Source organism: Sapajus apella, unplaced genomic scaffold (assembly GCF_009761245.1).
Source record: "Sapajus apella isolate SASKATOON/1434 unplaced genomic scaffold, GSC_monkey_1.0 scaffold157, whole genome shotgun sequence".
NCBI lineage: Eukaryota > Metazoa > Chordata > Mammalia > Primates > Cebidae > Sapajus > Sapajus apella.
In genome coordinates this window covers 2,362,338-2,384,569 of record NW_022437097.1, presented here as the reverse complement: position 1 = coordinate 2,384,569, position 22,232 = coordinate 2,362,338, and the positions used below count along the sequence as shown (strand labels likewise).

Below are 22,232 nucleotides of genomic sequence, written 5' to 3'. Positions count from 1 at the left end.
AATGCTTTGGACCAGAGGTGTTTTAGATTTCTGATGTTTCTGAATTTCGAAATATTTGCATGTACATAATGTCACCCAGGCTGGAGTGCAGTGGCATCATCTCAGCTCACTGCAACCTCTGCCTCCCAAGTTCAAGCAGTTCTCCGGTATCGGCCTCCTAAGTAGCTGAGATCATGGACACATGTCACCATGCCCAGCTAATTTTTATATTTTTAGTAAAGATGGGGTTTTACATGTTGGCCAGGCTGGTCACCTGACCTCAAGTGATCTGCCCACCTTGGCCTCCCAAAGTGCTGGGCTTATAGTAGGCATGAGCTACTGCCCCAGCCTAATATGTTTCTTTTATATGATGGAGTAATTTTTGTTAGTTCAAATCTTTTGAAAGCAGAATTCAGCCTGTTCACATTTGGTATATGCTATTGGGCCATGAGTTTGATGTTAATAAATCAACAATATTTTATTACATTAAATTAAGGTGTCCTAAACAGAAATACACATAAAACAAGGTTATACATTGATTAGTTCATGGAAATGTTGTGACCAGAGACTCATAGGAATCTAACCCTTTATTTCCCCTATTAGCAATGATTTAATCGTGTAATTTTGTAACTTCAGAAACTTTATGGAACTACCACAAATAACGATAATTGACTGTATATATGGAAAAGTTTATTATATTGTAGTCTATAATTCCACTGTTTTAAAAATTGCAGTGTTATAGATGAGAATTCATTCTTCCTTTGTAAGTGATTTGAAACTTTGTTCTGGAGCATTGACGAGGTTCTCTTTATTTTAGGAGTTCAGAAGTTTTACCAGAATATTCATGTGTGATTTTCAGCTAGTCCTACCTGGAACTCAGTCATTAAAGACTCAAGTTTTCAGTCGGATTATTTTTCCCTGTTATTACTTATTTACTGCTTCACCTTCATCTGTTTTGTTTTTTCCTTTTTTAGAGCTCCTAGCATACTAACTTGGTCTTCTAGATCTCCCTTACCTATGCCTCATGACATTCATCTCCTTGTTATTTTTGCTGTGTTGTAAGAAAGTTCTTCCTCTTTATATTCAAGGCTACTAATGAACATACTTTATAAATACTGAATTTTTAAATTTGAAAATAATCATTTTTAGATTGAGAGAGCCTTTTTGAAAAGTGCTTTATTTTAATCTCAAGTAATTTTCTTGCTTTAGGGTTAAAGATGTAATGAACCTTCAGCTCTTCCCATTTCACCAACTGCCTGTTACAAGTGTTTACCTTTTTCTTTCTCGTGGGTGCTGGGTACCCTATCTTTTCCATTGTGTGACCCAGGCTCTGTTTATCAGAGATAAGGAAGACCAAAGGAAACCACTTTGTGAGAAGAGATGAAGTGCCAAAGGGATGTATAGGTGATTTATAGCCAATGGCAAGAAGTGGGGGTACAGAAAAAATTAGTATCCTGTATAGTATTTTCTTTACTATTGTAAGCACAGTCCATGAGGAAATCAGTTGTAGGAAAGTATATGACACTGAAGTAGTGTCATGAAAAAGTGAGACTTTGGACTTTTCCTTTTCTCCTTGTTAATTCGATCTTATTGGATCCAACTCTAATTGTTCAAATACAGATCTGTAGGAATTGGAAATATCACAGATTTATTGGGAGAATTACGTAATTATAAAATGTTTCTTAATCTTTTTTTTTTAATTTATTGCATTTTAGGTTTTGGGGTATATGTGAAGAACATGTAAGATTGTTGCATAGGCATACACGTGGCAGTGTGATCTGCTGCCTTCTTCCCCATCACCCATATCTATCACTTCTCCCCATGCTTTCTTTCCCCATGCTTTCTTTCCCCAACTCCCCTCCCCCGGCTGTCCCTCCCTTATTTCCCCCCAACAGACCCCAGTGTGTAGTGCTCCTCTCCCTGTGTCCATGTGTTCTCATTGTTCAACACCCGCCTATGAGTGTTTGATTTTCTGCTCTTGTGTCAGTTTGCTGAGAATGATGGTTTCCAGGTTCATCCATGTCCCTACAAAGGACACAAACTCATCGTTTTTTATGGCTGCATAATATTCCATGGTATATATGTGCCACATTTTCCCTGTCCAGTCTATCATCAATGGGCATTTGGGTTGGTTCCAGGTCTTTGCTATTATAAACAGTGCTGCAATGAACATTCGTGTGCACGTGTCCTTATAGTAGATGATTTATAATCCTTTGGATATATACCCAGTAATGGGATTGCTGGGTCAAATGGAATTTCTATTTCTAGGTCCTTGAGGAATCACCACACTGTCTTCCACAATGGTTGAACTAATTTACACTCCCACCAACAGTGTAAAAGTGTTCCTATTTCTCCACATCCTCTCCAGCATCTGTTGTCTCCAGATTTTTTAATGATTGCCATTCTAACTGGCGTGAGATGGTATCTCAATGTAGTTTTGATTTGCATTTCTCTGATGACCAGTGATGATGAGCATTTTTTCCTATGTTTGTTGGCCTCACGTATGTCTTCTTTTGTAAAGCATCTGTTCATATCCTTTGCCCACTTTTGAATGGGCTTGTTTGTTTTTTCCTTGTAAATCTGTTTTAGTTCTTTGTAAATTCTGGATATCAGCCCTTTGTCAGATGGGTAAACTGCAAAAATTTTTTCCCATTCTGTTGGTTGCCGATTCACTCTAATGACTGTTTCTTTTGCCGTGCAGAAGTTGTGGAGTTTGATTAGGTCCCATTTGTCTATTTTGGCTTTTGTTGTCAATGCTTTTGGTGTTTTGATCATGAAGTCCTTGCCTATGCCTATGTCCTGAATGGTTTTGCCTAGATGTTCTTCTAGGATTTTTATGGTGTTAGGTCTTATGTTTAAGTCTTTAATCCATCTGGAGTTAATTTTAGTGTAAGGTGTCAGGAAGGGGTCCAGTTTCTGCTTTCTGCACATGGCTAGCCAGCTTTCCCAACACCATTTATTAAACAGGGAATCCTTTCCCCATTGCTTGTTTTTGTCAGGTTTGTCGAAGATCAGATTGTTGTAGTTATGCTGTGTTGCCTCCGAGGCCTCTGTTCTGTTCCATTGGTCTATATCTCTGTTTTGGTACCAGTACCATACTGTTTTGATTACTGTAGCCTTGTAATATAGTTTGAAGTCTGGTAGTGTGATGCCTCCTGCTTTGTTCTTTTTGCTTAGAATTGACTTGGCTATGCGGGCTCTCTTTTGGTTCCATATGAAGTTTAAGGTGTTTTTTTTTTACCAGTTCTGCGAAGAAGGTCATTGGTAGCTTGATGGGGATATCGTTGAATCTGTAAATTACTTTGGGCAGTATGGCCATTTTCATGATACTGGTTCTTCCTAACCATGAACATGGAATGTTTCTCTATCTGTTTGTGTCCCCTCTTATTTTCCTGAGCAGTGGCTTGTACTTCTCCTTGAAGAGGTCCTTTACATTCCTTGTTAGTTGTATTCCCAGGTATTTTATTGTCTTTGTGGCAATTGTGAATGGAAGTTTGTTCTTAATTTGGCTCTCTTTAAGTCTGTTATTGGTGTATAGGAATGCTTGTGATTTTTGCACATTGATTTTGTATCCTGAGATTTGCTGAAGTTGCTTATCAGTTTCAGGAGATTTTGGGCTGAGACGATGGGGTCTTCTAGATACACAATCATGTCGTCTGCAAATAGAGACAATTTGACTTCCTCCTTTCCTATTTGAATGCCCTTTATTTCTTTTTCTTGCCTGATTGCTCTGGCTAGAACTTCCAGTACTATATTGAATAGGAGTGGTGAGAGAGGGCATCCTTGTCTAGTGCCTGATTTCAAAGAGAATGCTTCCAGTTTTTGCCCATTCAGTATGATATTGGCTGTTGGCTTGTCGTAAATAGCTTTTATCATTTTGAGATACGTTCCGTCAATACCTAGCTTATTGAGTGTTTTTAGCATAAAGGGCTGTTGAATTTTGTCAAAGGCCTTCTCTACATCAATTGAGATAATCATGTGGTTTTTGTCTTTGGTTCTGTTTATGTGGTGAATTACGTTTATAGACTTGCATATGTTGAACCAGCCTTGCATCCCCGGGATGAAGCCTGCTTGATCAAGGTGGATAAGTTTTTTGATGTGCTATTGCAATCGGCTTGCCAGTATTTTATTGAAGATTTTTGCATCTATGTTCATCATGGATATTGGCCTGAAGTTTTTTTTTCTTGTTGAGTCTCTGCCAGGTTTTGGTATCAGGATGATGTTGGTCTCATAAAATGATTTGGGAAGGATTCCCTCTTTTTGGATTATTTGGAATAGTTTCAGAAGGAATGGTACCAGCTCCTCTTTGTATGTCTGGTACAATTCAGCTGTGAATCCGTCTGGACCTGGGCTTTTTTTGGGTGGTAGGCTCTTAATTGCTGCCTCAACTTCAGACCTTGTTATGGGTCTGTTCAGGGTTTTGGCTTCTTCCTGGTTTAGGCTTGGGAGGAGGCAAGTGTCCAGGAATTTATCCATTTCTTCCAGGTTTACTAGTTTATGTGCATAGAGTTGTTTGTAATAATCTCTGATGATGGTTTGAATTTCTGTGGAATCTGTGGTGATATCCCCTTTATCGTTTTTTATTGCATCAATTTGGTTATTGTCACTTTTCTTTTTTATTAACCTGGCTAGTGGTCTGTTTTGTTGATCTTTTCAAAAAACCAGCTCCTGGATTTATTGATTTTTTGAAGGGTTTTTTGTGTCTCTATCTCCTTCAGTTCTGCTCTGATCTTAGCTATTTCTTGTCTTCTGCTAGACTGAGTTTTTTTGATCTTGCTCCTCTAGCTCTTTCAATTTTGATGATAGGGTGTCAATTTTTTATCTCTCCTTCCTTCTCATGTGGGCACTTATTGCTATATATTTTCCTCTAGAGACTTCTTTAAATGTGTCCCAGAGATTCTGGTATGTTGTGTCTTCATTCTCGTTGGTTTTGAAGAACATCTTTATTTCTGCCTCCATTTCATTGTTTATCCAGTCAACATTCAAGAGCAAGTTGTTCAGTTTCCATGAAGCTGTGTGGTTCTGGGTTAGTTTTTGAATTCTGAGTTCTGACTTGATTGCACTGTGGTCTGAGAGACTGTTTGTTATGATTTCCGTTCTTCTGCATTTGCTGAGGAGTGATTTACTCCCAATTATGCGGTCAGTTTTAGAGTAGGTATGATGTGGTGCTGAGAAGAATGTATATTCTGTGGATTTGGGGTGGAGAGTTCTGTAAATGTCTATTAGGTTTGCTTGGTCCAGGTCTGAGTTCAAGTCCTGGATATCCTTGTTAATTGTCTGTCTGGTTGATCTGTCTAATATTGACAATGGGATGTTAAAGTCTCCCACTATAATTGTGTGGGAGTCTAAGTCTCTTTGTAAGTTATTAAGAACTAGACTTATGTATCTAGGTGCTCCTGTATTGGGTGCTTATATATTTAGGATCGTTAGCTCTTCTTGTTGCATTGATCCTTTTACCATTATGTAATGTCCTTCTTTGTCTCTTTTGATCTTTGTTGCTTTAAAGTCTGTTTTATCAGAGATGAGAATTGCAACTCCTGCTTTTTTTTGCTCTCCATTTGCTTGGTAAATCTTCCTCCATCCCTTTATTTTGAGCCTTTGTGTATCCTTGCACATGAGATGGGTTTCCTGGATACAGCACACCAATGGGTTTTGGCTTTTTATCCAATTTGCCAGTCCGTGTCTTTTGATTGGGGCATTTAGTCCATTTACATTTCGGGTTAATATTGTTATGTGTGAATTTGATACTGCCATTTTGGTGCTAGCTGGCTCTGTCCATTAGTTGATACACATTCTTCATTGTGTTGATTCTCTTTACCAGTTGGCATGTTTTTGGAGTGGCTGGTACTGGTTGTTCCTTTCTATGTGTAGAGCCTCTTTCAGGAGCTCTTGTAAAGCTCTCCTGGTGGTGACGAAATCTCTGAGTACTTGCTTGTTCGCAAAGGATTTTATTTTTCCTTCACTTATGAAGCTTAGTTTGGCTGGATAGGAGATTCTGGGTTGAAAGTTCTTTTCTTTAAGAATATTGAATATGGGCCCCCATTCTCTTCTGGCTTGTAGGGTTTCTGCTGAGAGAGCTGCTGTGAGCCTGATGGGCTTCCCTTTGTGGGTAACCCGACCTTTCTCTCTGGCTGCCCTTAGTATTTTCTCTTTCATTTCAACCCTGGTGAATCTGACGATTATGTGCCTTGGGGTTGCTCTTCGTGAGGAATATCTTTGTGGTGTTCTCTGTATTTCCTGGACTTGAATATTGGTCTGCCTTGCTAGGTTGGGGATGTTTTCCTGGATAATATCCTGAAGAGTATTTTCCAGCTTGGATTCATTCTCTTCGTCACATTCAGGTATACATATCAAACGTGGATTAGGTCTTTTCACATAGTCCCACATTTCTTTGAGACTTTGTTCATTCCTTTTTACCTGTTTTTCTCTAATCATGCCTTCTCGTTTTATTTCATTGAGTTGATCTTCAATCTCTGATATCCTTTCTTCTGCTTGGTCAATTCGGCTGTTGAAACTTGTGAATGCTTCGTGAAGTTCTCATGTTGTGTTTTTCAGCTCCATCAATTCACTCATATTCCTTTCTAAGTTGTCCATTCTCGTTAGCATTTTGTCTAATCTTTTTTCAAGGCTCTTAGTTTCTTTGCATTGGGTTAGAACATGTTCTTTTAGTTCACGGAAGTTTACTACCCCCCTTCTAAAGTCTGATTCTGTCATTTCATCACACTCATTCTCCATCCAACCTTGTTTCCTTGGTGAGGAGTTGTGATCCCTTGTAGGAGGAGAGGTCTTCTGGTGTCGGCTGTTTTCATCCTTTTTGCGCTGGTTTCTTCCCATGTTTATGGATTTATCTACCTGTCGTCTTTGTAGTTGCTGACTTTCAGATTGGGTCTCTGAGTGGACATCTAGTTTGTTGATGATGAAGTTATTTCTGTTTCTTAGTTTTCCTTCTAACAGTCTGGCCCCTCTGCTGTAGGTCTGCTGAGGTTCACTCCAGGCCCTGCTTCCCTGGGGATCGCCTGCAGCTGCTGCAGAACAGTAAGGGTTACTACCAGTTTCTTCTTCTGCTATCTTTGTCCCAGAAGGATACGTGCCAAATGTCAGTCTGATGTCTCCTTTATGAGGTGACTCTTTGGATATACAGGGGCCAGGGAGCTGCTTGAGGAGACAGTCTGTCTTTTATAGGAGTTCAGGTGGTGAGCTGTGAGCTCCGTTGTTTATTCAGAGCTGCTGGGCAGGTACGTTTAAGTCTCCTGCAGCAGAACTCATAAACCTCTTTTTGTTTCTAGGTGCTCTGTCCCAGAGAGTTAGGGCTTTATTTATGAGTTTATGAGTTTCTGTTGTTCTGCTGCCTTTTTTTTTTTTTTTTTCTCCCCAGGGCTGCCCTGCCCAGCAAGGAGGCAGGCTAGTCGCTGTCTGCCTGCAGAGGCTTTGCTGAGCTGCTGTGGGCTCCGCCCAGCTGCCCTGAGAACCTCCCGGCAGTCTTGTTTATATGGGTGTAGTTAGAACTGCCTCAGCAATGGTGGCCCGCCTGTGTATTGGCGGACTCTCTGTAATGCCAGGTTCCCTCGGCAACAACGGGTTGCCTTGGCAACGACAGGCACCCTCATCAATGGCAGGTTGCCTTGGCAACGGCAGGCTGCCTCAGCCATGGCGGAGTACCTCCTTAGTGGTGAAGTGCCTCGGTAATGGCAGACGCCCCTCCCCCACAGAGCTGGCCCGTTCTGGATTCAGCTGCTCTTGCTGTGAAACTCTCAATCCAGAGAGTTTCTGATTGTTGTTCTTTTGTTGGGGTGGGACCAGCCAAGCCTGATCACCTGGCTCCCTGCCTCAGAGCCTTTTTCTTTTTTTCTTTTTTATCCCAGATGTTCCAGTCGTCTGTTGAAAGGGTGCCGGGATCTGTTACCTGTGCGGCAACCTACTGTGCCGGCTTAAACAGCGGGCGCTGAGATTCGTGGCGCTTTTTTTGCTCAGGAATCTCCTGGCCTGACTCCCTGTATAGTCCCCTCTTTAATCAGATGAATGTGCAACTTCCTGGGGCTCCAATCGCAAGCCAAAAGGGCACCCGGACCAGTGTATTTTGTACGGAGAACCGCCGGCCAGGGTGCTGACAAAGCAGCCACACAGGGCAAAGCAGCCCCGCCAACCAAAAGAACTACGCCGGCCAAAACAGCCGCACTGGCGACCCGTGGGCTTCCTCTGCCTGGGAATCTCCTGGTCCGTGGGCAGTAAAAATGCGGCCTCCACTCACCCTCTGTGCATTCACTGGGAGCTGCAACTCCGAGCTGTTCCTAAACGGCCATCTTGGATCTCTCCTTCTTAATCTAATACTGACATTCTTCAACTTAGGAATCAGTTTCATTTCTTCTTTATTCACCTTCTCTGTTATTTGGTAGCATCTGCAGTTATTGCTGCTGCTTTTGTTTGGGCTGAATAGATTGATTTTAATGATACGAATATTATCTTTCAGGTGCTACCTGTATAATAATCACCAGGCCAAGGACTGTATTGACTCCTTTGTTACTCACTGTGTTCGGGTAAGGTCTACAATTTGGATTGTTGTAATGGGTACTTTTAAAATGGTAGACTGTGGCCAGGTGTGGTGGCTCATGCTTTTAAGCCCAGCACTTTGGGAGGCTGAGGCAGGTGGATCACCAGAGGTTAGGAGTTTGAGACCAGTCTGGCCAACATAGGGAAACCCCATCTCTACTAAAATTACAAAAATTAGCCAGGCATGGTGTTACACACCTGTAGTCCCAGCTACTCAGGAGGCTGAGGCGGGAGAATCACTTGAACCCAGGAGGTGGAGGTTTCAATGAGCCAAGATCGCGCCACTGCGCTATAGCCTGGGCGACAGAATAAGACTTTGTATCCAGAAAAAAAAAAAAAAAAAAAAAGGCTTGGCTGTAATTCCATTAGTATCTTTATGCTTTTTTTTCTTGTAATATTTCTTTTTTTCAGTGAATAAATAAAAACTGTCTCCTCCTAACACTTGGGTAGATGGTTTTATAACCTAAGGTCTTCTGATAGGTTATTAGCTACAGAGGCAGCCTTGGATGACCTCCCACTGCAGCCTGCAGGGACTACAGATAGGGAATGTTATGACTCTCAACTGGGAAAACAGCAGTTGCTTCCTCAAAATTTTTTGTGAATGGACATAAAAACTTTATTTTTTTTTAACCTTACGAACAAAGAGTATTTTTTAACATCCTTATATACTTTGTATTATTTTTAATGAACTGAATTATAATAAAATTATTGGCCGGGTGCCGTGGCTCACGCCTATAATTCCAGCACTTTAGGAGGCTGAGGCGGGTGGATCACCTGAGGTCGGGAGTTTGAGACCAGCCTGGCCAACAGGGTGAAACCCTGTCTCCACAAAAAAACACACAAAAAATTAGCCAGGTGTGGTGGTGTGAGCCTGTAGTCCCAGCTACTCCGGATGCTGAGGTGGGAGGATTGCTTGAGCCCAGGGGGTAGAGATTCCAGTAAGCCAAGGTAACGTCACTGCACCCCAGCCTGGGCAACAAGAGTGAAACTCTGTCTAAAAAAAAAAAAGTACAATATATATAAATTTAAATGAGATCACAAACTTTTTTCTGTATCAAGTAATAGGAAAAAATGCAAACCTTGTAGTGAATTGAATTGTTTTTGTTTAATTATTTTTGTTGTTTATTTAGAGACAGGGTCTCCCTCTTACCCAGGCTGGAGTGCAGTAGCGTGATCCTGGCTCACTGCAACTTCTACCCCCTGGGCTCAGGCCATCCTCTCACTCAGCATCCAGAGTAGCTGGGACTACAGGCTCATTTCACCACACTTGGCTATTTTTTTTTTTTTCTGGAGACAGGGTTTCACCCTGCTGGCCAGGCCTGTCTTGAACTCCTAAGCTCAAGTGATCTGCCTGCTTTGGCTTCCCAAAGCACTGGGATTACAGGCGTGAGCCACCACACCCAGCCTCATTTTTATTTAATTAGATGGAATATTTATTTTAGAGAACTCCAACAGGCAGTTCTTTTGGGCCTAATTCCAGTTACTAAATATATATATATATAGAAAGGCAGCATGGTATGGGGAAAAGAGAAAGAAACAATAGATCAGACTTTATTTCATTGTTGTTATTAATATTTTATCAGGCATATCACTTTTTTTCCACTCTTGAGAGAGTAAAATTCTTACATCTTCTCTGACCTCTTACAGGGTAGTTATTGACCAAATGAGATAGTATCTGTCTTAAGTATGTAAATATAAAACAATATTATACTTTGAGAATCTTCTGATTCACACTTAAAGCATCTTACTAATCCACGTCAGTTGCCTGGTTAGTGGAATGTTACATAGTATTTTAGATGAGAATACTGTCTGGAGAAAGCAGGAATAAAGAACCTTAGTGAGGGTTTATGGCTATTAGCTCTTCTTAAGCTATATAATTATTAGGCATTCTGGTATATTTATAGCAGCATAGGAATGTCAGCCTTGAACATTGGCTTTTGACTCAAAATAAGCAGGAAAGAAATTGTCCTCGTGAAATTGCAAGAAGATATCTAGAGGTTGGAGGAAGGTGTTTTTCCCATATGAAAACAAGTTTCACATGAAGCTATTTTTATCCAGTTATTGATAAATTCTGGTGTTAAACACCTGTGTAAAATTAAAAATATACATAGACATAATTCTTATATACGCAGCATTTTTTTTCCCTTAAACCAGATTGTGAACTTGGAATTTTATGTTTCTTTAGTACCGGGAAATTTCATATTTATGGTTGACAAATTATATGTATATTGCAGCCATTCTGTAGTCTTATTCAGATCCATGGACATAACAGGGCTCGACAGAGAGATAAGCTTGGTCATATTCTTGAGGAATTTGCTACCTTGCAGGATGAGGTAAGAGCCAAGTTCCCCTCTCTTCGGAAATTGAATAATTCACACACTTTGTACAGATTTCTAAAAACAATTCTTCAGAACAGTATTTTGATTTTTTAATTTTTCAACATGATGCACTTTTCACTTAAAATATAACAGTTTCTTACACGAAAATTTCCAGAATGAAACAGAACAATAATCCAAACTGATAGACATCTTAAATATTTCTTTGGTAATCAGAATAAATTATGAAATATGTATAAAATAGTTTCATAACAAGCTTACATCAAGAAAAATATTAATATATTAATTTTAAAGTTAATATATGTGCAGCAGCAATATTGATAAGTTAGGACCTGAAGTGTATTATTTATATTTTTGTCCTGTGAATTTGTTGTAGTTTTAGTTTAAGGCATGTTGAGGTAAATGTTAACCATTGTGAAATGAGAACTTTGAATGTAAACCTAACTAAAAATGCATTTGAAAAATGTTTCTTTGGGTGGTCAGATTTAAATTTTCTGCTCGTATGATTTTTAGCTGTATGTTTTTTAAAGTTCTCTAATTACCTTAAGAAAACAAAGTGAACACAGTTTATGACATTGTATTTTAATAGGCAGAGAAGGTTGATGCAGCGCTTCACACCATGCTGTTGAAACAGGAACCCCAAAGGCAACATTTGGCCTGTTTAGGTACCTGGGTCCTTTACCATAACCTTCGCATTATGATACAGTATCTTCTAAGCGGCTTTGAATTGGAACTCTACAGTATGCACGAGTACTATTACATATATTGGTAAGAGCACAATTTGAGTTAAAACTGGTGGTGGGTGGAATGGATAAGTTCTGAGAGAATTTAGAGTTAACTTTAGGGTACTTTTTTATTTAGTATATTTTAACTTTAGTTGTGAGACAGTTGGAAAAATTTGAAAATTAGAGCTGTATTATCTTGAATATCTTTAAGTGCTATAACATATGAGCATATTTTTCCAAATATTTATGTAAAAATTACAAAAAATGGCTCCAAAGTAAGTGGATTAATTAAAGAACATTTATTTGCTCCTATGGAGAAAAATTAACACATTTTGCAGCACTAGCTGTGGATGTACTTGACAGAGTTAAACATCAAATTGGAATCATGTCTGTCTCTGAGAAGAAATCAGGACCAACATGATGACTCAGAGCATAACTATTTCAAACTGTGGTGCTGAGGAGTCACTTCAGGAGCTTTGGAGTTGATAAAAGATAATCTTCAGCAGAATAGTTCTTCCCTTTCACTTGAGGACAAAATAAACCTAGTAAGAGGATGTTTGAGCATATTTTAGGCATGTAAAAGCTGTCATAGAAAGAAAATAAGCTGTCGTAGAAAGAAAATAAGATTGAGCATTAATGAATTCAGTTATTTTGAATCTTTTTCTCAGTCTGGCACATTGTTTTAAACTGATGACCGATGTTACTCATCACAAACACTCAGGTTTAGTATATTAGGCTTTAATAGAGTTCACCTTTTAAACTTATTTAAATTTATTGAACTTAGTCATTAAGATACTCTATATTCTCTGAAGTCACTGCTGTAGGAGGGGAAGTAATTCTCTTCCATGCTATTGACATAGATTTTGTTACGAGAAGTGAGGGCTCTTAACAGATAATGCTTGGCTGTGAAAAATGAATTTGAGCATCAACTTAGTAATATGAGAATAATTTTCCTTGCTATATATTCTTCAACATTTATATAGATAATAAATAATCCTTAATAACAGGTATTTATATAGCTACTTTGGATACTACATATTGTTATTAATCCATAGTAGACAATTCTGGTTTTGTTTTCATTTCTGTATTTTGAGATGGGGTCTTGCCATATGGCCCAGGTTGGTTTTGAGCGCCTAGGTTGTCAGTCTTCCCACCTCAGCCTGTCAAGTAGATGGAACTACAGATGTGCACCACTGCACCTGTCTACTTTTGCTCCTTTTTATAGGGGAAAATGCTCAGGTTTTTTCTTTTGTGCTTTGAAGCAGCTAATGGAACCTTTTGTTCTTGATTTCTCAGATCAAAATATAATTTTTATATGCTTTTGTACATAGAGAATTGGGATCCTTAATTCAGCAAATGAATGATACTCAGATAAATACTCCATTACACATTTGTCTACATACATAAGCAGATTCATTTCTTTTCTTGTTAAAGGAACTTACCCATAAATAACCCTTGTGGTCTTTTCATACTGGTTTTGAACTGCTATTAATTTCAAAATTACAGACTGGGTTCCTGCATTTCCCCAGGATATCTTTTTTTTTTTTTTTTTTTGGGACGGAGTTTCGCTCTTGTTACCCAGGCTGGAGTGCAATGGCGCGATCTTGGCTCACCGCAACCTCCGCCTCCTGGGTTCAGGCAATTCTCCTGCCTCAGCCTCCTGAGTCGCTGGGATTACAGGCACGCGCCACCATGCCCAGCTAATTTTTTGTACTTTTTTTAGTAGAGACGGGGTTTCACCGTGTTGACCAGGATGGTCTTGATCTCTTGACCTCGTGATCCACCCGCCTTGGCCTCCCAAAGTGCTGGGATTACAGGCTTGAGCCACCGCGCCCGGCCCCCAGGATATCTTTAGTTGTTTTTCATGCATATGATCCCTGAAGCATGTGGACTTTTTAAAAATCATCAGCAAAATCAGTGATTCTTAAACTTTAACATGTATCCTGTTCTTTTGGAAAATGCATTAATACACAAATTTCTGGACTAAGTTCCTAGAATTTCTGACCTGTTAGGTCTAGGGTGAGACCAAATAATTTGCATTTCTAACTGGTTCTCAGGTGAACTGCTGGCCCAGAGATGACAATTTGAGAACCTTGGTACAGAATATCGGCACTCTCTCCTTAGACATAAATGTATATTAATTTTTATAAAGCACTTAAAAGATCATTGAGGTACCTGATATTTAAAAAGAAAAGCCTGCATCTTAGTTCTCCCCTTCACTCTTGTTTCCTTAGATTAGCTAAACAGAAGGTAGACGGCACCATCAGTTCCCTGTAGAAATCCTTCACTTGAATTATGCTATATGGGTTGTTATGGACTCTCAAATTTTGTAGGGTGGCAGGGAAACAAAATTCAGTTACATGCTATAAAAGGGTACTATAGTAAATGTTAAATTCAGGGCCAGGAATTGTTTGCTCTCCATGTGAAATTATAGGCATTCTTATTTATTATTGTTATAAAGAGTGTGTGTGTATATATATATATATCTCCTAGATTTGAATACTTTTCTGCCTTAGCAGTGTTAAAGTTCTGAAAAATTAGTGTCTGGTAGAATGTTCTGTTTTATATTTGATTTATTAAATAAACTCAAGTAAATTGTAAATGTGAGTGTTCTTAATTTTTAAGAACGAGTGTATATAATGCCAGTAATTGTTTATCTTTGATTTTATTTGCTTGGTTTGTGATTAGAAGAAAAAATTTATAGACTGAACTGAATGTGTTCTGATGTAATAAAAACTTAGGCATTTGTTTGATTTGCTTATGTATATATATAATTATCAAGAAATCTTCTGGAAAGTCGTAAAGTATACAAAGGGAAAATTAATCCTTATGTTTATTTCTTGTAAGATCTAATCTGTTATCAAATCGAATGATCTGTTTTTAAAGACCTAAAGCATTATTTGAAATATCTATTATTGTTAATATACGTGTTGACGAAGCTGTCTCATTTAGACACCTATGATTAACTAACATTTTGTATCCTGTAAGGTATCTCTCTGAATTCCTTTATGCATGGTTGATGTCAACACTGAGTCGTGCCGATGGCTCTCAAATGGCAGAGGAGAGGATAATGGAAGAGCAGCAGAAAGGCCGTAGTAGTAAAAAAACAAAGAAAAAAAAGAAAGGTGCTGTGGATTATTTTTAAACTTAAGAACAGAGTATACTTTAATTTTTATAAGTAATTAGATGGAGAACTACTTCATGAATTAGTCATTATATTTTAGTTTTTGTTCCTTTTTTCTTCAGAAACTGTAAGGTAGAGACTGAGTCCTAGTATTAATGATACGAGCTTTTTGGTTCCTTTCCTTGCTTTCATTTCTTTGCTATTCTTTGTATCAGAGGATCATTGATCAAGAAGTAGCCATGTGGAGTATGCAAGTAAGATACAGGGAACAAGACAGCAGGAGCGCATTGACCTTTTGACAGAGCCTGATAGCGCAGAAGGGAAGGAGTTCTGGAGCTGTGCTGTGGGAGTGGGCACCAAAAGGTGGTCACAGAACACCCTGAGGCATCATCCAAGAACCATGAGAAAAGAGAACTGTTTGAAAGGGACTGCCCTATTGATCACTTAGGGAAGGCTACGGATATTGCCTACAATTATTATAAAATATGACTTTATATTTTTTCCTTAGGACTTAAAGCAGTTTGGGTGGGTCATTAAATCACTGTAGTCACCGGTTTCCATATAAGAGCTTAAGTCTCTGTGGGGGTGAATTCAGAAAAGTTATAATTACTTCATACTGGAATTTTACAGTGTTAGCTATTTGGGGCATGATTATTGTATTTTATTATTTGTAGGTTGTGACCATAAGTAAAATTTAGCCTGTATGAACAAACTGAAGTTTTAATTTAGTATACAAGCTGGAAGATTTTTTAAAATTAGATTCTCTTTGCAATAATGCAAGAGGGATGAGGAAAAGATTATGGAAGTTTTCTTTCTAAATTACAGTTCGCCCATTGAGCCGAGAGATCACAATGAGCCAAGCATATCAGAACATGTGTGCTGGAATGTTTAAAGTAAGTTGTTGAAAGTGAAGTTCTTTTTGCCTTTTAGCTGTATTCCTATCATATGGTTTATTTAAAATGAACTCTCTTCTGTGATTCTTTACAGATTCTAATTTCACCTTTGTTTTACTTCCTGTCTGCTTGAAGATTACCTTTATTATCATTAATTTGTTCAACAACCATTTGAGCCCTTGCTGTGTGTGAGATACTTTGTACTGGGTACATTGCAGGAGATACTAATTCTATATGGACCTTGCTTCAAGTCTTTAGTGACAGGCCTGTTGATGTATCTGTGACAGATAGTATGAAAAGGAAGAGAGTACTTCTAATTGATCAGGCAAGGCTTCCTGGAAAAGATGGAGTTTAGGTTTTTTAGGGGAGTGTATTGGGAAGAGGGTGAGCTCCACAACAAATGGCTTAAGCAAAAGCAGGCCTTTTCAAGAGGTAATGGGTACTAACTTTTATGTTGTACTTGGCAGTCCAAGAAATTATTTGAGGCAACTTAACATTAAAAGGCATAAAGCAAAACATGGACTTTGTTTGAAAATAGGACCTGTGACTATGAAAATTATATGTCCTCATTTCTTCAGAAGCATTTACTTGAAGGTTTTAAATAGCTGTTTCTTTGTTTTCTATTCTGTATTGATGAGAGTGCTCACTTTTTCATATTGATGTCATGTTTTTTCTTGTCCTTTTTCCTTTAGACCATGGTAGCATTTGACATGGATGGCAAAGTACGTAAACCGAAGTTTGAGCTTGATAGTGAACAAGTTCGGTATGAACACAGGTTTGCTCCATTCAACAGTGTGATGACCCCACCACCAGTGCACTACTTACAGTTCAAGGTGAACCTGCTCAGTGAAATTGTCATGAAATTTTTAGTTCAACTTTTTTAGAGAGATGCTGTTGTGTACCTAGCCATCTTGTTACATTAGTAATTATTTAAATTATAAGAATAATATGAGGTAGTATATGAGGGTTGAGAATTATATATTACCTAGTTAAAACTAGGGAGATGTGCTGAATGTTTGCCCCAGTGTCTGTATATGGTGAATAGAAAATGTAGAATTCTTTAATAATTAGAAATGGGATTTTAGAGTTGTTCATATTAAATGTGTTTTGAATTATATTTCTCCTTTTTAGGAAATGTCTGACCTCAATAAATACAGCCCTCCTCCTCAGTCTCCTGAACTGTATGTGGCAGCTAGTAAACACTTTCAGCAGGCAAAAATGATACTGGAAAATATTCCTAACCCGGACCATGAGGTGAGACTGGATTCACTGTGATTCTAGGGGAAAATTTAGCAGGAAATACATCTCTGACAGCTGGATGAAAGTTAATTATAAAAGTGAACTTTATAGTATTAGTGAATGGAGCTTGTCATGTTTCTGCAAAGGATTTCAGATAGTTTTGTCATACTAACCTTGTCAGACTTTAAGAATGAGGTGATGTAAATACCTGCTTTGTGTAAATTCAGAAGTCAATGCAAAGACAAATTAAGACTCACAACCATAAAGTAAGAAGGGTAAACCTAAGATCCAGACTGATCTGATTCATAGCTCAAAATGTTAGCATTGAAACATTTCTGTTTTAATCAGTAGTTTGTCAAAGGGGCTGAGCGCAGTGACTCACGCCTATAATCTCAGCACTTTGGGAGGCCAAGGCAGGTGGATCATCTGAGGTCAGGAGTTTGACACCAGCCTGGCCAACATGGTTAAACCCTGTCTGTACTAAAAATACAAATTAGCCAGGCATGCTGGTGCATGCCTTTAATCCCAGCTACTGGGGAGGTTGAGGCAGGAGAATTGCTGAAATGCGGGAGGTGGCTGTGAGTTGAGATTGCACCGTTGCCCTCCAGCCTAGGTGACTAGAGTGAAAATCTCAAAAATTATTAAAATGTAACTGTGTCTTACATAAATATTAAAAATGATCTGGCCAGTTGTCACAGGACAACCTTATAAAAGAAAGGTTATTGCTTTTGAAGACTGAGATATCAAAATAAACTTGGGGAAAAATTTTTTCAGGCTTTTGGTATTTTAATAATTTACCATATCCCTAACTTTATTGAAATACATTTATTTTCTAAAAGCTACCTGTAACATGTACATACTGTTTTGGGAAGTATATCTTGGGACAACTTCCATAGACAGGTAGCTTAGCAGTATTTGTCAAAAAATCATAAATGCTTAGATCCAGTAATTCTGCTTTTTGGGATTTATCTTATATAGATACATGAACACATATAGGAAGTGAAAGTGATGAATATAAGAATATTTTTTGTAGCAGGATTTCTAATAGCAAAAAATTGGAAGAAAGAAACAGTATCTAACAACAGGGACTAATAAATTATGATATAGTCATATGATGCAATACTATGCAGCCTTAAAAAGGACAAGGAAGACCTTTGTGATGGAATGCTCTTTATGATTTAAGAAGTCTAAAAAGAAAGGTGCAGTTTCAATCAAAGTGGGCAAGGAAGCCTATATGTATGTATATGAATATAAAATATCTTTAGAATGATACATCAGAATTGGTAGATTTGTTTCCTTCCTTGGAGAGAAGCACAGAGTGCCTTGGAAGAGGGGATAGGGAAGACACTTTTTTAAAAATCATGTATACCATCTAAGAAAATATAAAGGGGGGTGTAAAAATTTGAGGAGATACCTATGATACATGGCATATTTCATTTAGTGAAACTTCATTCATTTATTCAAAGATGAGTCGGTGCTCCAAATACTATACTGTGCTGCTGTTTCAGGACTTTGCAGGCTAATTTTTTGTGGTTGTTATTCAGGAATGCAAGATAGGGTAGCCCTTTCAATTCAGAGTTAATTGAAATGGAGTTCTGTATTAAAAGAAATATAATAGCCGGGCGCAGTGGCTCAAGCCTGTAATCCCAGCACTTTGGGAGGCCAAGGCGGGTGGATCACGAGGTCAAGAGATCGAGACCATCCTGGTCAACACGGTGAAACCCCGTCTCTACTAAAACTACAAAAAATTAGCTGGGCATGGTGGTGCGTGCCTGTAATCCCAGCGACTCAGGAGGCTGAGGCAGGAGAATTGCCTGAACCCAGGAGGCGGACGTTGCGGTGAGCCGAGATCGCGCCATTGCACTCCAGCCTGGGTAACAAGAGCGAAACTCCGTCTCAAAAAAAAAAAAAGAAATATAATAATTTTAAATTGTCTTTATTTAATAAAACATCAACACTTCCATTATATAAAATTCCTATTGTTGTCTATAATTAAGAAATGTTGGCTGCCCACAGTGGCTCCTGCCTATAATACCAGCACTTTGGGAGGCCAAGGTGGGAGGGAGGACTGCTCGAACTCAGGAGTTCAGGACCAGCCTGGGCAACATAGGGAGATCCTATCTCTACAAAAATTTAAAAATGAGCTGGGTGTGGTGGTGCACACCTCTAGTCCCAGCCACTCGGGAGGCCAAAGTGGGAGGACTGCTTGAGCCAGGAGGTTGAGGCTTCAGTGAGCCGTATACATACCACTATACTCCAGCCTAGGTGACAGCAGGACTCTGTCTCAACAAAAAAGGAAAGAAATTTTGACTATGTAGTTTATGTTTCAGTAGTTTTATGTTCGTGTTTCAGGTCAATAGAATTTTAAAGGTTGCCAAACCCAACTTTGTGGTTATGAAGTTATTGGCAGGAGGACACAAAAAGGAATCTAAAGTGAGTACATTGTGGGAAAAAGAAATGGTCTTAAATTATTGTGAAGTTTCATAATTTTTTCCAATAAGATGTGTAAATATTACAGAAAAAATTGAACCACTGAACAAAAATCATTCTAAAAATTTTAGTTCAGCAGCAAAACATTTACTAGAGCTTGCCATTTTGCCTTGAGATGTATAAAATGTTTATTTTGTTGAGTTAAAATTTCTAAAGTCTGCCCATGTGTTTTTCCATCTCCTTGCTGTATAAATTACCAAATAACTTGGGGTAAAAAAAAAAATGTAAAGAAAATTTTACGGGAGAAGTATGAGGTATTTAAAAGGCATCTACCTTTGGGAAAGTGAATGCTTTAATAATGAAAGATTTCTTTGTAATGGCTCAGAAGAAGAGTCTATAAGCTTTTCTTGGTAATATTATATCATCCATGCCACATCAGCATTTCAGAGTAGAGGTTCTGTGCTGTGGAGAGGCCAGCCGCTGAGGCACCATGGCGGCATTTGCCTGTGTGTATTGCGCACCTTGTATTCCACTGTTTCCCAAGATCTGCCTTCCTCCTCTCCTGCCCTGGTTTCCTACTGACTCTTATTTCATTGCTTAGTTCTGTCAGTTACCCTGGAACTAAAAAGTGTGCTGACCCCTGATCTAACTGAATGTCTTTCCTGTAATTTGACTATTTATCTTTGTTAACTGTTCTCTGAAGATAGAAAACAGCTGGTCAGCCTGCTTTCTTATGACCTTCATAAAACCCAAAAACATCAGTTTTTCTTCCAGATTAGTTCCTACCTTTTTTTGTCATTACCTAGTGTTTTTTTTTTTTTTTAATCTGTTTTGTGCTGCTTTGTTTCTAAAAACACAAGAAACTCAAAAATAATCTGTTTTGTGTACCATATGAATATTTGTAGATACATTCGTTGACTTTCTGGCTTTCTTTAACAGGTTCCTCCTGAATTTGATTTCTCTGCTCATAAATATTTTCCTGTTGTGAAACTTGTTTGAGAGAGACTGGGAAAGTGACCATAAAAGGGCAGAGTCTACTTTCAGACCCCACTCTTAGAGGGCACATGTACCAGGCTCCACATCATGGGGAGTGAGATGGATTTCTTAGATAACTCATTATAAGGAATACTTTTAGTTTGACAGCCTTATATGACGTGAATGAAAACTGCTGTTTTAAAGTGGTTTATTATGTTCCATGGAAGAAACTGGTCTTATTGAATGCATTGATGAACGTTATATGGTTTTATTACAGATTTAATCACAAATCATTTTTTATGAATGATTGAGTGAAAATAGTGTTTGTAAAGGTTAATAAATTTCTTGACAAAAAAAAAATGCACTGCTGGAGATGAAAAACATTAGCTCTTTGTCCATATTAAGAACTAAAGAAGGTGTATGCTCTTTCCAAAAACGTTATCCAAAAGGAAGTTTCAAATCAAGGGATTAATTAAACACTTGTATGAGATTTTGGTAAAATACCTTTAGAAGGGGTTTTTGGGAGGGCCTCTAAGATATAAACAAACTAAATTACATGAGAATTGTGATTTTATGTGTCATGACATCACAAATTATATATCTGTAAGAATATGGATGTGTAAAAAATCCTTTACCTGTTACTTTTGGCACTTTTAAAAGACTATACATTATGTTTGCTGGTGACATTATTCAAAAAGGAGGCAGATAGAAATGTATATAGATTAAAATTTAGGTCTAGGTTTAAATGTGGTGTACTCCTTTTTGTTTTACTTCATGTTCAGTTTAACCCATGAAACATTTTCATTGGTGGGGGGGGTCTGTTCAGTATCCTCTGGCTTTGAAAAACTGACTACATTCCCCTGTGCTTTCAAGTGCCTGGTGCCCGAGGCTCTCCCCTTCCTTTCCTGTTCATCATGTCTCACTTTCATGTTTGTGATGGCAGCTGTCCAGGCCTCTTGGGCCTTCCTTTTTGTCCTCTGTAGCAGGCAGTACTCTTTCAAAATGAGTTACTCTGTGGCTTAAATTGGCTTTGGTGGCTTGACCTAAGGCTAGTGACGGTTTTATATTTGGTCTATGGTTAAAAGGGTTTTCAGCTTCAAATATCTTACTCTGATTTGATACCTTTCGTAAAAACACAATAGTGAAACTTTTCTGGAAATACTTTAAAGCAGCTAACCTTACTGAACTTGCTAAGAATCTTCTTGTCGCCCCTCTTAGCAGCTAATGAGGTAGCCTGGCTCTCTTTTCCAAGAGTGATAATACTTGTGTTATTCAGGAACAGCCATTAGGCATCCTGAAATTGTAGAACCCAGAAGTCTTTTTAAAAAATGTTTTTGTTTTTTTAAGTAGCCTGTACAATAGAAACTTGAATTATGGAGAGAGAAAGAGTATATCTGTTGCTGATTTAGTTACTTGGTTGAGAGTGAAAACACTGTTTCTGGCTGGTAATTACTGAATGCTTTAAATAAAAAAAAGGCAAAGAAATGGTAGGTAATAGGCAAGACAAGAAACAAAAGAATCAAAAGAAAATGCAGAGAGGAAAACATTTGGAAACAACTAAGAAGAGAGCCTGAAGCAAGTTAGAAAGCCTGAGAAATTATTCTTCCTTCCCAGTGACCAAGATGAAGATACAACACATAAAAAATATGTCCCCCTTAAAAGGGGAAAAAAAAAAAAAAAAAGGAATATAGATTAAGGCAGCATGGGCCCTGCTAGATGATGGGATCACTTTCAATTAAGAGGGGGCATTTTTTAACCACTATGTCTAATTGGGTCTGCTGGGATAGAGGAGCAGCTAGGTTATTTTGAAATAAGTCTTCCTAAGTAAAAGTTTTCCTTCTAATCTATCAACTAAAAGATTTATTAGTATGAGATTTATTAGTGTATGTTACTGACAGAATCATGTGTTTTCCTTTAAGTAGCTTTAATTTTTCGTTTTTAGTTTATTTAAGAGATGAGATTTCACTATCTTGCCCAAACTAGA

General features: G+C 38.2%; 1 protein-coding gene across 2 annotated transcripts in view; it reads left to right on the top strand.

Annotated features, from left to right (window-relative positions):
- Positions 1-21,773, top strand: part of NAA35 (N-alpha-acetyltransferase 35, NatC auxiliary subunit) — an 81,978-nt gene extending 60,205 nt beyond the window's left edge. Inside the window, exons 15-23 of one of the 2 annotated variants that reach the window (XM_032266331.1) lie at positions 8,447-8,513; positions 10,761-10,859; positions 11,452-11,630; positions 14,576-14,712; positions 15,537-15,604; positions 16,297-16,437; positions 16,736-16,858; positions 19,196-19,276; positions 20,213-21,773. In XM_032266331.1, the coding sequence (XP_032122222.1) occupies positions 8,447-8,513; positions 10,761-10,859; positions 11,452-11,630; positions 14,576-14,712; positions 15,537-15,604; positions 16,297-16,437; positions 16,736-16,858; positions 19,196-19,276; positions 20,213-20,272 (955 nt within the window). In that variant the 3' untranslated portion in view covers positions 20,273-21,773. The remainder of the gene's footprint in view (positions 1-8,446; positions 8,514-10,760; positions 10,860-11,451; positions 11,631-14,575; positions 14,713-15,536; positions 15,605-16,296; positions 16,438-16,735; positions 16,859-19,195; positions 19,277-20,212) is intronic. The other variant, XM_032266332.1, reaches the window with a different exon arrangement.
- The last annotated feature ends 459 nt before the right edge of the window (positions 21,774-22,232 follow it).